Source organism: Lycium ferocissimum, unplaced genomic scaffold (genome assembly GCF_029784015.1).
Source record: "Lycium ferocissimum isolate CSIRO_LF1 unplaced genomic scaffold, AGI_CSIRO_Lferr_CH_V1 ctg19917, whole genome shotgun sequence".
NCBI lineage: Eukaryota > Viridiplantae > Streptophyta > Magnoliopsida > Solanales > Solanaceae > Lycium > Lycium ferocissimum.
In genome coordinates this window covers 1-12,959 of record NW_026718721.1, presented here as the reverse complement: position 1 = coordinate 12,959, position 12,959 = coordinate 1, and the positions used below count along the sequence as shown (strand labels likewise).

General features: G+C 39.2%; 1 protein-coding gene across 1 annotated transcript; it reads right to left on the bottom strand.

Annotated features, from left to right (window-relative positions):
- Window positions 1-5,928: 5,928 nt before the first annotated feature.
- LOC132043015 (uncharacterized) lies at window positions 5,929-9,848 on the bottom strand. The gene is made up of 2 exons (XM_059433510.1): window positions 9,601-9,848; window positions 5,929-6,676 (listed from the first exon to the last, which is right to left on the bottom strand). The coding sequence occupies exons 1-2, from the start codon at window positions 9,846-9,848 to the stop codon at window positions 5,929-5,931; spliced, it is 996 nt and encodes a 331-aa protein (XP_059289493.1).
- Between the last annotated feature and the right edge of the window lie 3,111 nt (window positions 9,849-12,959).

The window sequence follows — 12,959 nt, the reverse complement described above, 5'->3', positions numbered from 1 at the left end:
GTGGGTCCATCTTTAGTTTTTTTTTGATATGGTGTTTGGGCGATTCCATTCGTCGTGGCCGGCCTTGTACATATGTATATACGTTGTTTTGTTGGCCCCGTGTGGCCTTTGTTGGTATTTTACGTATGCCAGGGTTATTTTGGATAGTCCGTAAAACAAAGGAAACTCTCGCCGAAATTTTTACGAAAATTATATATGCTTATGTGTTTGCTATAATACGAGGAAGTCATACGATAATTGTGTATATATAAGCCATCCGTGTGTGACTCTGGTTGATAGATGCGTTTGGGTGCCCAGATCGGGCACTAGTCACGGCCTACGGGGTTGGGTCGTGACAATATCGTAAGAATGCAATAATAATATATATTTATATATGACATTTGGAAACCATAAGGGGTGAATTGGTTCATATGGCACTTAATGAGAAACCCCCGTTGCTGCATGCTAAGTGGGGCCCACACGTCAAAATTTTATAAAGGACATTTGAAGAGACATATGAGTAGTACATGGAAAGTTGAACAAGTCCTAAGAAGGAACCATAAGCCAAATATGAGCATAAGCCCTCCAAAAGGATGATTCAAGGAAACATTTTCGGATGATCTGATTTGGAGGGGTCAAAACGACATTATAAGTTTGGAATTTGGAAAAACACCAAGAATGAAAGTTGTAGATAATTGAAATATCTTTCCAACCATAGGTCGTGGGACCTCATACGATATCGGGATCAAGAGTTATGACGTTTTTACTGAATGAAGGTGCAGTCAGAAAAAAATAAGTCGGCGCGATCGCACCAGGGGAGGCGGGCAACACGAAGAAAATTAAGTCGGTCCAGGCAGAACCTGGACCGCTATTTAAAGGAGACCCCCTCATTTTCATCCCAAACCACCCCAAACTCTCCCTAAACTTCCAGAAAACTCTCCAACTTTCCACCACCAACTTTTTAGCCCGAAACCGGTATAATTCCCAAATCCCCGGCCAGAACGGCATATAGTTGCCACTACAAAGCGTGTATTGAGGCTTTGTGGCTTAAGTTCAAGGTGGAGGATTGAAGATATAGCATTCTTATCTAGGGAAAGGTATGAATCTCTTTCTATTTGTGTTAATATCGGTTTATTTACGGGGAAGGAGCTGTAAAATTGTTATAAAATGATTCTATGGAGGAAATATGGGACGAACACCATATGGGCTGTTCTATGGAATACTTTGATACGGGAAATGATGGTTTTGATGTTTGTAATGTTATTGTTGTTGTTGGTTGTTGAATTGAGAATTCGGGCTGGGCATATAAACGGGGAGATCTTTCCGATTTTACGTAATATAGAATAGTATAATTTGAAACTTGGTACAAGTGTCCGATGAAACAGGCTAACGTTAGTGTAAATCCTCTTAAATGTAAACTTACGAGCTCGGATAAATAAGCGTAGCTAATAGGAGATTGAATGTATGTTAAGGCTCGTCCCCTTTCTTTCTTTTAAAGGCATGACTCCTATGTTACGATTTCAAAATGCTTCCATAACTTCGTTGTTTTCAAAAGTTAGAAGTCTATTATTCAAGGCATGATTCACTTTTCCGATAAACCATAAATGCTTTCCAAAATGTCCATATTTTTCCAAAACGAGAGGTTTATGTCTCCGTAAGCTTTTATGACAACAACGATGGATATGTTTCTGATGTGACAACGATGATGTCAAAGATGAGAATATTTTCTATGATGAGTATGATGAGAACAATTTCATGTTTAAAGGTTCCAAGTTATGATTTCAATAACGATATAAGAAATTAGAACTATTTCTTGATCCTCAAGTTTATTCATGGATGATGACTATTTTTAAAGATTCCAAAGTATATGAATTGAGCGCTTTATGAGATTTATGATCCTATTCTATGTTTTCTCGTGATGTTATTCTTCATTGATGGTCTCACCTTATAATAATTGTTCCTCAAGGTGCGAGACAAAAGCGATGATGATTATTCCATAACATAATCGGAGGTTACCGACCTTACGTCACTCCGATAGATACATGACTTTCTTTGGGCTCTCAGGCATACTGCTTGTATGATATATGTATATGTATATGGGGAAAAGGGAGAACATTATATACGCGTAACCACCTAATCAGTTGGTATAATATGACATGATACCGTCCCGGACGCGGGATGCCCGGACGCGGGACATATGTGGTTAAATGGATCGGCCCGACGCCTCGGCAATATGATATGTTCTATTTCGGGCCGACGCCTCAGCAATATGATATGTTCTATTTTCTATATATATGAACAAGAAATGTTTTTCAAAAGAAAGCTAGCATGCATAGCATCCGCCCTAAAAGGCACTCAGATGTAAAGGTTACTCCTTTATCTCATGATATGCTCTATATTTTCGTCCTGTTACTATTCATGCTTTGTGTCCTTTAATATGTTATTACTCATGCCTTACATACTCAGTACATTGCTCGTGCGGCGTCCTTCTTGTGGACGACATTGCGTTCATGCCCGCGGATCGGGCAGCCGGTCGGACGATTCACGGCGGTAGAACCTCCCCCCTCAGCGGCAGTCGGCACGCTCCATTGATCCGGAGCATCAGTCCGTTTGGTATGCCATCTTGTTACATACATGGGTATGGCAGGGCCTTGTCCTGTCCTTTCTACAGTTTGTACTCCATAGAGGTTTGTAGACAGTGATATGTAGTCGTGTATTATGCAGCCTCGTCGGCGTGTATTTTGTTGTACAGTATACATGTATAGCTACCAAATCGGCTTGCGCTGTTATTCTCAGTGTTTATGTTTATATGTATGTGTTGGCCGTGAGTTCCCGGTACGGTGTCTTTTATGTTGATTGTTCGGGAGACAGTATGGCACCGATTCTGCATTGTACATGGGCCGGGGCACGGTCGGCGAAGTAGATGCAAGCATAGGGGTGCTTGACGAATGTGGTCGAGTACTCCGTCACGGCTCGTCGGTTTGGGTCCTGACACCTGCCATAGGGATCAATGAGGATATCTTTTCTACATGTCCTCCTCGGCTTCCCAAGTTGCTTCTTCTGTGTCATGGTCTCGCCATAACACTTTAACCGATGCCACATCCTTCGTTCTCAACCTTCTAACTTGACGATCTAGAATCTGAATCGGTTTTTCTTCGTAAGATAACCCTTCAATAATTTCAATTTCTTCATGGTTCAGCACATGGGAAGGATCAGGTTTATACAATCTTAACATCGAAATGTGAAACACAGGACACACTATGGCCATATCAGATGGTAACTTCAACTCATAAGCCGCCGTCCCAACTTTCCTAACAATCTCATAAGGGCCAATGAAATGAGGACTAAGCTTTCCCTTTTTACCAAACCGCATTACTCCCTTCATCGCGACACTTTCAAGAACACCTTATCGCCAATAGAAAACTCTAGCTCACATCGCCTCATATCCGTATAAGACTTCTATCTAGTTTGAGCTATCTTAAGTCATTGTACAATGAGATTAACCTTCTCGGTGCTTCGAACCGAGTCGGACCCAACACAATTCTACTTCAAACACTTGGTTTAAACCAACCAATCGATGTATATGAGACAACGCCTCCTATAAAGAGCTTGTATGAGAGTATCATTCGGATACTTGCTTGGTAAATGGTATTGATGATTGTTAAGAAGGTTCCACAATTCAAACGAGTCCACAAGAGGTAAATGTTCATCCCAATTTGCTCCAAAATCTATAGCACAAGCTCGCTTCGATATCTTCCAAAGTCTATTCAATCTAGTTCTCTTAAGAGAAATCAAGATCGACGCCATCGGTTCGAGGATCGAGAGAGAAAGTAGCTCAATTTCACTCTAGTCCCCAAAACCTTCTAATTGAAGAAAGGATGTCCAAAAATAAGCAAATGGAATTGCGAATAATGTCATCTTGAAATAGTATATGATGGATATGAATGTGTTGACGCAATCTAATTATTTGACCTTTAGATATAGCTCGGGATACGAAAGAATACGTACTTTTTTAGTCATAACTATGCGGTATATGACGCGAATCATAGGGAGAAACGATGTTAATGATATCGTACTTTTATGTAGTCTATCCACTATCACCCAAATCGAATCAAACAATTATGATTCCTTTGTGCGAATTCCATTGAGGTAAACCCACAATGAAATCCATATTGATCTCATCCCACTTCCAAGGCATGACTTCTATGGAATCTCTTTACTACGAATGTCCGAGCTCCAAGAAAGTCAGAGTCCTCATCACGAATAGCCTTTGATGTTCAGCCTTAACCTGTTGACAATTCAAACACTTAGCCACAAAGTTAGAAATATCAACCTTCATGCTCTTCCACCAATAGTGTTGTTTCAAGTTCTTCTACATCTTGGTGGATCCCGGATGAACCGAATACTTGGAACTATGAGCTTCCATCATTAATTCTTGTCAAAGACCATCAACATCGGGAACACAGAATCGTCCTTGCAGCCGCAGAATACTATTGCCAGTCCCAACAGTAAATGAAGTGTACTAGCCCTTTTCCACTCCATCTCTCAGCCTTGCCAAAAGTTCATCATCATATTGCTTGGATTTAATCCTTTCCACAATGTCAGACCGTGATGGCATGATTCCTACTAACTCTCCATCTTCAGTTTCATCAAGTCTGACCCCAAGATTAGAAAGTCTTCGAATTTCCTTCCCCATGGGCATGTCATGAATGCACAAATAAGCCAATGTGCCCATAGATTTTCTACACAAAGCGTCAGCAACTACATTAGCCTTACCAGGATGATAAAAAATATTCAAGTCATAGTCTTTTAACAACTCCAACCACCTTCTTTGTCTAGGATTCAACTCTCGCTGCTTAAAGATGTATTGCAAGCTTTTACGGTCAGTAAAAATATTGCAATGCTCACCATACAAATAATGACGCCAAATTTTCAAGGCAAATACCACGGGCAAAGAACTCTAAGTCATGAGTCGGATAATTCTTCTCATACTTCTTCAACTTTTATGTCACAAGCATAAGCAATCACCTATACCGTTCTCGTCATGAGTCGGTACACAACCCAAACCAATTCTAGACGCATCACAATACACCATATATCCACCAAATCCAGAAGGTAAAGTCAAAATTGGAGCCAAAGTCAACCTTGTCTTAAGCTCTTGGAAACTCTTTTCACAAGCTTCGGACCACTGAAACTTAGCAGTCTTCTGTGTCAATTTAGTCAATGGAGAGGCTATAGATGAAAAACCTTCCACAAACTTCCTGTAATAATTTGCCAAACCCAAGAAGCTACGAATTTCCGTCGCACTAGTTGGTCTAGGCCAATCCTTAACCGCTGAAATTTTCTGAGGATCTACTTTAATGCCGTCACCAGTCACCACATGACCCAAGAAAGCCACAGACTCAAGCTAGAATTCACACTTTGAGAATTTCGCCTAAAGCTCGTTCTCTTCAAGTTTTGTCAAAGTTATTCTCAAATGATTAGTATGATCCTCACGACTTTTAGAGTACACCAAAATATCATCAATAAACACAAAAATGAAGCGGTCTAGATACAGATTAAACACATGATTCATCAAATCCATGAATGCAGCAGACGCATTAGTCAACCCAAAAGACATAACTAGAAACTCAACGTGCCTATAACGAGTACGGAAAGCAGTTTTCGATGCATCCCTCTCTTTTATCTTTAATTGGTGATACCCAAACCTTAGGTCAATCTTTGGAAAGAACTTAGGTCAATCTTTGGAAAGAACTTAGCACCCTGAAGTTGTTCAAATAGATCATCTATCCTAGGCAAGGGATACTTATTCTTAATGGTCACCTTATTAAGCTGACGATAATCCACACGCATCCTAAGGGAACCGTCTTTCTTTCTAACAAACAAGACCAGAGCACCCCAAGGTGAGGAACTAGGTGGGATGAAACCTTTATCCAACAAGTCCTTTAACTAATCCTTTAATTCCCTTAGCTCCGCTGGAGCCATACGGTAAAGTGGATTAGAAATAGGTTGGATGTCGGGAATAACATCAATCCCAAAGTCAATAACTCTATCAGGAGGAATACCAGGAAGATCTTCGGGAAACACTTTGGGATAATCACTAACTATGGGAACAGATGCAAATTCGGGTACTACGGCTTTCGTATCATTAACAATAACCAAATGGTAAATGCACCCCTTAGTAATCATCTTATAAGCCTTAAGATAGGAAATAAATCTATCCCTTGGCTTAGTAATTTCACCCTCCCACATAATAACAGGCTCATCGGGAAAGGGTAAACGAACTAACTTATGATGACAATCCACATTAGCATAACATGCGGATAACCCGTCCATCCCTATAATTATATCAAAATCCACCATCTCAAGTTCATACAAATCCGCCACGGCGTCACGACCTTTAATCACAACAACACAATTTCTATACACTCTAGAAGCAATAACAGGAACACCAGAAGGCGTATCAACAGCAAAGGGTTCCAACAAAGGTTCGGGTTTCATTCCCATATCAAGAGCAAAATAAGGAGTCACATAGGACAAATTTGAACCCGGATCAATCAATGAGTAAGCATCATGAGAACAGATAGTAAGGATACCTGTAACCACAGCGTTAGAAGCCTCAGCTGCCTCCCTACGAGTCAGCCCATAAAGCCGAGCTATCCCTCCACCAGAAGTGTTAGCAACTTCCTTTCCTTTGCTATTATTGCGAGCATTCTGATTATTATTGTTAGCATTACCGGTGTCATTTTAGCGATGCAGTGCGAATCATTCCTTTGGTTAGACAGAGCACCATCTCACGTTCTATTGCTTATCCCCGCTTTATTCATATTTCTTATACCATAATCATAGAAAATGATTTTCCATTTAGAATATATTTACTTGTATAAACATAGGCCCTTTAGCTATATTATTCTTTGTGATATTGCATATACATGAGGTCTATGGGACCATACTTCGAATACGCGCATCTATGCGAGCCTCTAAATTGTCACGACGACAACATATGGACGGACGGGACCCCGTCATGCCAAAAATATATACACATCTCTCTTATCATACTAGCACATTTACATCTAGGAAGAGCCACATAACTAAATCATACTTTCCATCCATTATTCATGAACAATTCCAAAGGGCAACAATACATATTTATCACCATCAATAACAATGCCCATATAAATGTATATAAGCGACGAGGCTAACAAAATGACATCCAGACGATAGGCCAACAAGGCCAAATACATCTAACCATATACACAGTTTATACATAGCATATCACAGAGTATGTCATATCATATAGGCGGGACAGACCTTGCCATGCCCATAAGTATGTACACAAAAGAATAATACCAAAATGCATACATTGTCATACCGAATGAACACGGATCATCATTAGCTACGTAGTCCTTGAGTAATAAAGCTATGGATCAATGCTCCGCCTCCTCGGCCACGGCGGGTCATGCACGCGTCCACAAATAAAAAAGACGTCGGTGCGAAGGAATCACAGTATGTACACATGATCATACATTCATTATAGAATCATAATAAACAACATAAGATATATCATGGTTTTATCTTAAGTTTACCATCGTCATAAACACTTACTTGATTTTCATAGGGACTTTCCATTTCTAATGCGTAACCGTGTACACACATCCATATCCGTATCCGTATTCGTATCCATTTTCGTATTCATAGCATATTCGTATTCATATTCATATTCATATTCATATCATATACATATCCAAATCATATACATAGCATACCCATACATCTAAGGTTCGGTGTTTCGTATACCCGGCCATGACAAGGCTACGTGATTATACATACCTAGCCCTACCAAGAGCTCGCATTTTGGTTATCCGTACCCAACTGGAATCATCGTGCGCGCGTGCAATACATATCATACTCGGCCATATATACATGCGTGGTTACATAATAGTCATACATAAACACATATACATAGGAGCTCTTAAGCATCTTTGACTCATTACTATCGTCGTTTTATTACATCTATCCTTAGGAAATTTGTGATCACTCATCGTATAAGATCGAATTTAGTAGAATCATAAACATCATACTCATAACATCATGAGCTTTAGTAGCTTTAAAGATAGAATCATTTCCAGGACATCATAGATGCAAAGAAATTATGAAAGAATAGATATATGGCCAAAGAAACATGCCTTATCGAAAGAAGAGTTAACCTTACATACCTTTTCGTTCAACTATTCTATCGCTTGAACGTTCTCCTTCAATGCTCACGTTTACCTTTAATGGAGTTATACTAACATTAGACAATCGATAGCTTAGCATACTTGACTAAAGCTAGAGAAAATTGGGCAGCATATCCTTTATTTATATGACTTCCTCTATATCATATATCAACTCCCAAACATATATAATAACATTTACAATATCATAACAATAGTCTTGGTCCACCTATATTATCCATATTCCTCCATTCACTTCCAATCATCCAGATCCATGGTCATAGCACACTATTTTGTTCACTCATATACAATGTCTATCCCATGTTCTTAACATCATTTATAACATAATAATAACCACAACCTATCAAGAATCACGACTCAATCCAAGCTATTACTAAAAAATGACACTATTCCCACATTCAAGACCCATTTCTATATTCTTTTGTAATTCAAGTCTTTCAACCTCTAATACCTTAAACATCATTGAAAATACCATAAAACTTACCTTGGATGGTGGAGGAACAAGCCTTGGAAACAATTCACTCTTCCACCAAAACCCTAGTTTCTCTCTCTTGGATTCCTTGTCTAACTTTGATGAACTTTTGTTTCACTCTATTTCTTATGATCTTTGATTCTCTTGTTTTGATGAAGTTGATCACTAATATATCTTGAATTCTTATGGGAGAAGTGTGGAGAAATGTTCTGAGAGAGTTCTAGAGATAAATCACAAAGGGGATTTTTAATGAAATAAACTCGGACCCCTTATCAATAATACAAAATACTAGTTTCGGTCCGATTTCACGGACCAACATTTAAGGTTAAGAAAAATAGAAATTTGGTTGAGGAATGTATGTTTGGTCATACTATTGGTCCGTATGAGGGGGCTAATAGTGGCTGAATTTACGGCCAAACATAGATTTTTGGCATGTTGGGCCGTATAATGGTCCTTTCTCCAAACTCGTTCTCGACGACTCGTTTGAAATCTCCAATCCTTATTATTTCTTAACACTTGTTTAGCACCTCATTAACAATCTAAGGGACGTTATAACTCTTCTCCAAAACATCATTAGGTCATCATTAACTTGTTACTCGTAAATCCTTTCCGATACCTATCGTATGCCTTGCCTCCTCTTGGCAACTTTCTTCTCTTACCTCGAACGTCTTTGAAATCTCAATTAGAGTCATCAAATGTCATTTCTTACTTATTGAAATACCGTATACTTCGTGCTCTTCGTTAGTCTATTCATTATGCATCAACGGAAAATTTTTTGAGGTGTAACAAGAATACCTTTTACTTTGCCCTCCCTTGTAATTATTACCACTGAAACTACTCGCCGATCGGGCCTTCTTGTTCTGGTCTCGATCCACCCTCTCCGCATTTTTCCAACTCTCTTGCTATTTAGCAAACCCAACTAGAGATGAGAAAGTACAAGTAGGAGATAGAGCAACCGCAACACATGCAGACTTGTTACGTGGTACCAAGCCTTTCACAAAACGAGTCAACTTATGCTTTTTAGTCGGAATCATGTATAAAGCATACTTTGAGAGACGGGTGAACTCCAAAAAATACTCACGGACCGACTTGTTACCCTGTTCCAACTTCTCAAATTTCGTAGCCATAGCAAATCTCTCCTCATTAGACGAAAAACTTTCCATGAACGCCTCTTCGAATTCAGCCTACATAGGAGCTAAAGTAGCGACACCCCTCTCAGACTCCCACATATCTAACCATGCGTGAGCAACATCCTTCAACTGATAAGAAGCAAGCCTCACATCTTCAGAATCATGGGCATCTATTTCCCTCAATGCCTTGAAAGTCTCATCTAGAAAGTGTTGGAGGTCATACACCTCTCGTGATCCGAAGAACTCTGGTGACTTTAAGTCAAGGAATTGCTTCAGTTTGCCTCTACCATGAGGTTCCACTCCTCCACGCTGTTGCTGAGCCGCAACCAACGCAGTCAATATTTGAATAGCAGTTTGCATCGTACCAATCTCAGGCACACCCGCAACAAGAACAGCAGGAGCAGGCGGTGCTTGAGGTGGTGCTTGATTTCCAACATTATTTTCGTTACCAGCATTCGCGCCCCCGAGATTTCGGTTAGGTCTCACGGGTTGTCCTCGATTATCATTTTTAGATCACGTTAGAGCCATTTCTATAAGGCACGAATTAACGAGCGAATTAGAATGATCCTAAAAGGACTTCAAACTCTACAGCACAATCTAGAATCAAGAAGAGTAGGAAACACCTATAAATGTCTTGGGAGTTTCTCAGTCATGCAGGTGATCAGGCTGCACAAGAAAAACTCCACTAGACATAGCTCCACAGATACCTTCACAAATCCTAGGACGTATTAAACCTAGGCACTGATATCAAGCTTGTCACGCCCTGAAACCCACCCTAGATGTGACCAGCATCCGACGTCATGAAAAATATCGGAAGAACCTAAAATATGCAATATTAACACTTGAACCTGCCAGGTTCAATATTTACCTCTAACAGTTTATAGAATAAATTCAAACAAAAGCATGATATATGAATTAAATCAGCGGAAGTCTTCAATAACTTAAACCTTAATCAAGTGTGTCGCATACCCAAGTGTTAAACAAAACTCAATATCTACCCACAAGAATGTATACTATGGAGCTTCTAAGATAAAGATTAATTGTCTAACACATCGGGACGCAGCCCGCTAAAACTAGAATAATAAATGAATATGCTAAGAGGTGTCCCACGAATGAACATGTGGGCTCACCAAGTCAGCAGCAACAACAAGTCCTTCTTAAGCGCCTGAAGTATCAAGAACCTGCTCTTCTCTGTTTCCTAATATACCATAAAAAACAACAATGGTATGTCTGAGTACTTCGTACTCAGTGAGAGCCTCGGGGACACCATGTAATATGAAAATCAAGTACAATGATGCTTAAAGAAATCAATTCTGAAAACCATGTGAAATCAATGTAAAAGTGGTTATTCAACTTGTTTATCTCAATAATAATTATCAAAACTGATTATAAAGCCTTTTGTTAAGTTACAACTTTCAAATATGCATTTCAATTTGATCATGATTGTCAACAACAGTTCCAAGAAAGAATAAGGAATATCACACTTGCCAATACAGGCCCAAGAATCAATCGCATAGAACGGATGACCGTAGAGGTTCCCTAATCATAGCGCACCACATCGGAATAAGTGATTCCGGTGGCTATCCTTCCTCCCAAATAGCTAGGCATTAACCGCACTCCGGGTGGCGAACCCGCAAATGGCCCACTCTTCCTCCCGAATGGCTAGGCATTACCACACTAGGATCCATAGTGACTACCCTTCCTCCCGAGTAGCTAGGCCAAACAAAACAATAAAGTTCATAGCATAGAAGCCGATTCACAATTTGTTTCAAGCTAGTCACATCCTCAATTAGCATTAAAGCTCATTATGCCATATCGTAAAGATAAATCATTTTAAAGAATGTCTTGAAAATGTTTACGCTTCTTTAACCAAGATTTCAATGTCACAATTCAACATGAAAATATTATTATCAATCCTTAGACATCATTATTCATCATCTCTTATAGAGGAAAACGTGTATAAACTTGTATGTGTACTTAGAACATGATAAAAACTAGGTTTAATGTGGGCTTGTCCCCCCACGCACATTAACCTAAATTAAAGCAAGAAGTAAAGTTTCAATTTATGAAAAGTTCACCTTTTATTCAATAAAGAGCTTTTTAAAAGAGACATTCATCCAAAACGCTTTTTAAAAGAGGGACATACCTTTATTACATTATACGCAGTTCAACAAATTAATTTCCTAGAGGAGAATCCCCTAAACCCTAGCTTGAACTCCCTTGAAATAGATTATCTTGCTACTCCCTTGAAATATGAGGTTTTGAGAAGTAATTTTCGTACTTAGGGTTTTTGAACAACTGAAAAGTGATATAATTAATCTAACCCTTATTTTTAAAGTTTCTGATGGACGCAGGAGAAGTACGTCCAAGAAGGACGAGACGTACTTCTAAGTACGGGCCGTTCTTTCAGGCCGTACTTCCCTAGAAATTTCCAGCGAGACAATGCGAAGAGGGGGGAAAAGGACAGGCAGAAAGGACGTCCCGTCCTTTGAAGTATGGGCCGTACTTCTAGGCCGTACCTTTTCTAAAAATTTCAGAGAGTTCAGATTTGAAAAGACCAAAGAATGTCAGCAAAGTACGGGCCGTACTTTTGTCGTAAAATCTCCCAGTTACCATTGAAATGGGATTTTCATCCCAACACTCTCCGTTTTGGTTTCTAGGTCCCGAATTGTGAACACAACCTAACTTATAAGGTTCAAAACGACTAGTATGGCGCTTTCATATTCCATAAGGATTTACGGGATGTTACACATATGATGTTTGGTAAATTGGTATTAAGCATTGATTAAGACTGGTATTCTGACGACCTGATTACATTTCAAAGGTTTTATTAGACTAAAATGAGAGGTTTGCATTAAAATTGAACTGGTTCAAGTCTATTTCAACTGGTTGCTTATGTGAACTGTCCTGATGCTTTTGCTTGGAAACCTTGGGTTTTTTTAAATAAAGATGAGAAATAGCACTAAATACTTCAAGCTGTCTAGATGACTAAACTCCCTAAAAAGTATGAACTTGATGAAGTTAACTTATTTGGTGACTCTGTGTGAATTTGATTAGATTTTGAGATTGTCAATGTCTTAATCCTATTGAGAAGAATCCTGCCTGCTTGAGTATATACATCCATGAGCTTATTCTAATATTCCC

Bases quoted from the DNA above. Each gene is read 5' to 3' on its own strand.
- LOC132043015 (XM_059433510.1), bottom strand. From the start codon at position 9,848: ATGGAAAGTTTTTCGTCTAATGAGGAGAGATTTGCTATGGCTACGAAA. The intron at 6,677-9,600 runs GTTTGCTAAATA...TCGCAATAATAG, and splicing joins ACTTTCTCATCTCTAGTTGG to CAAAGGAAAGGAAGTTGCTA.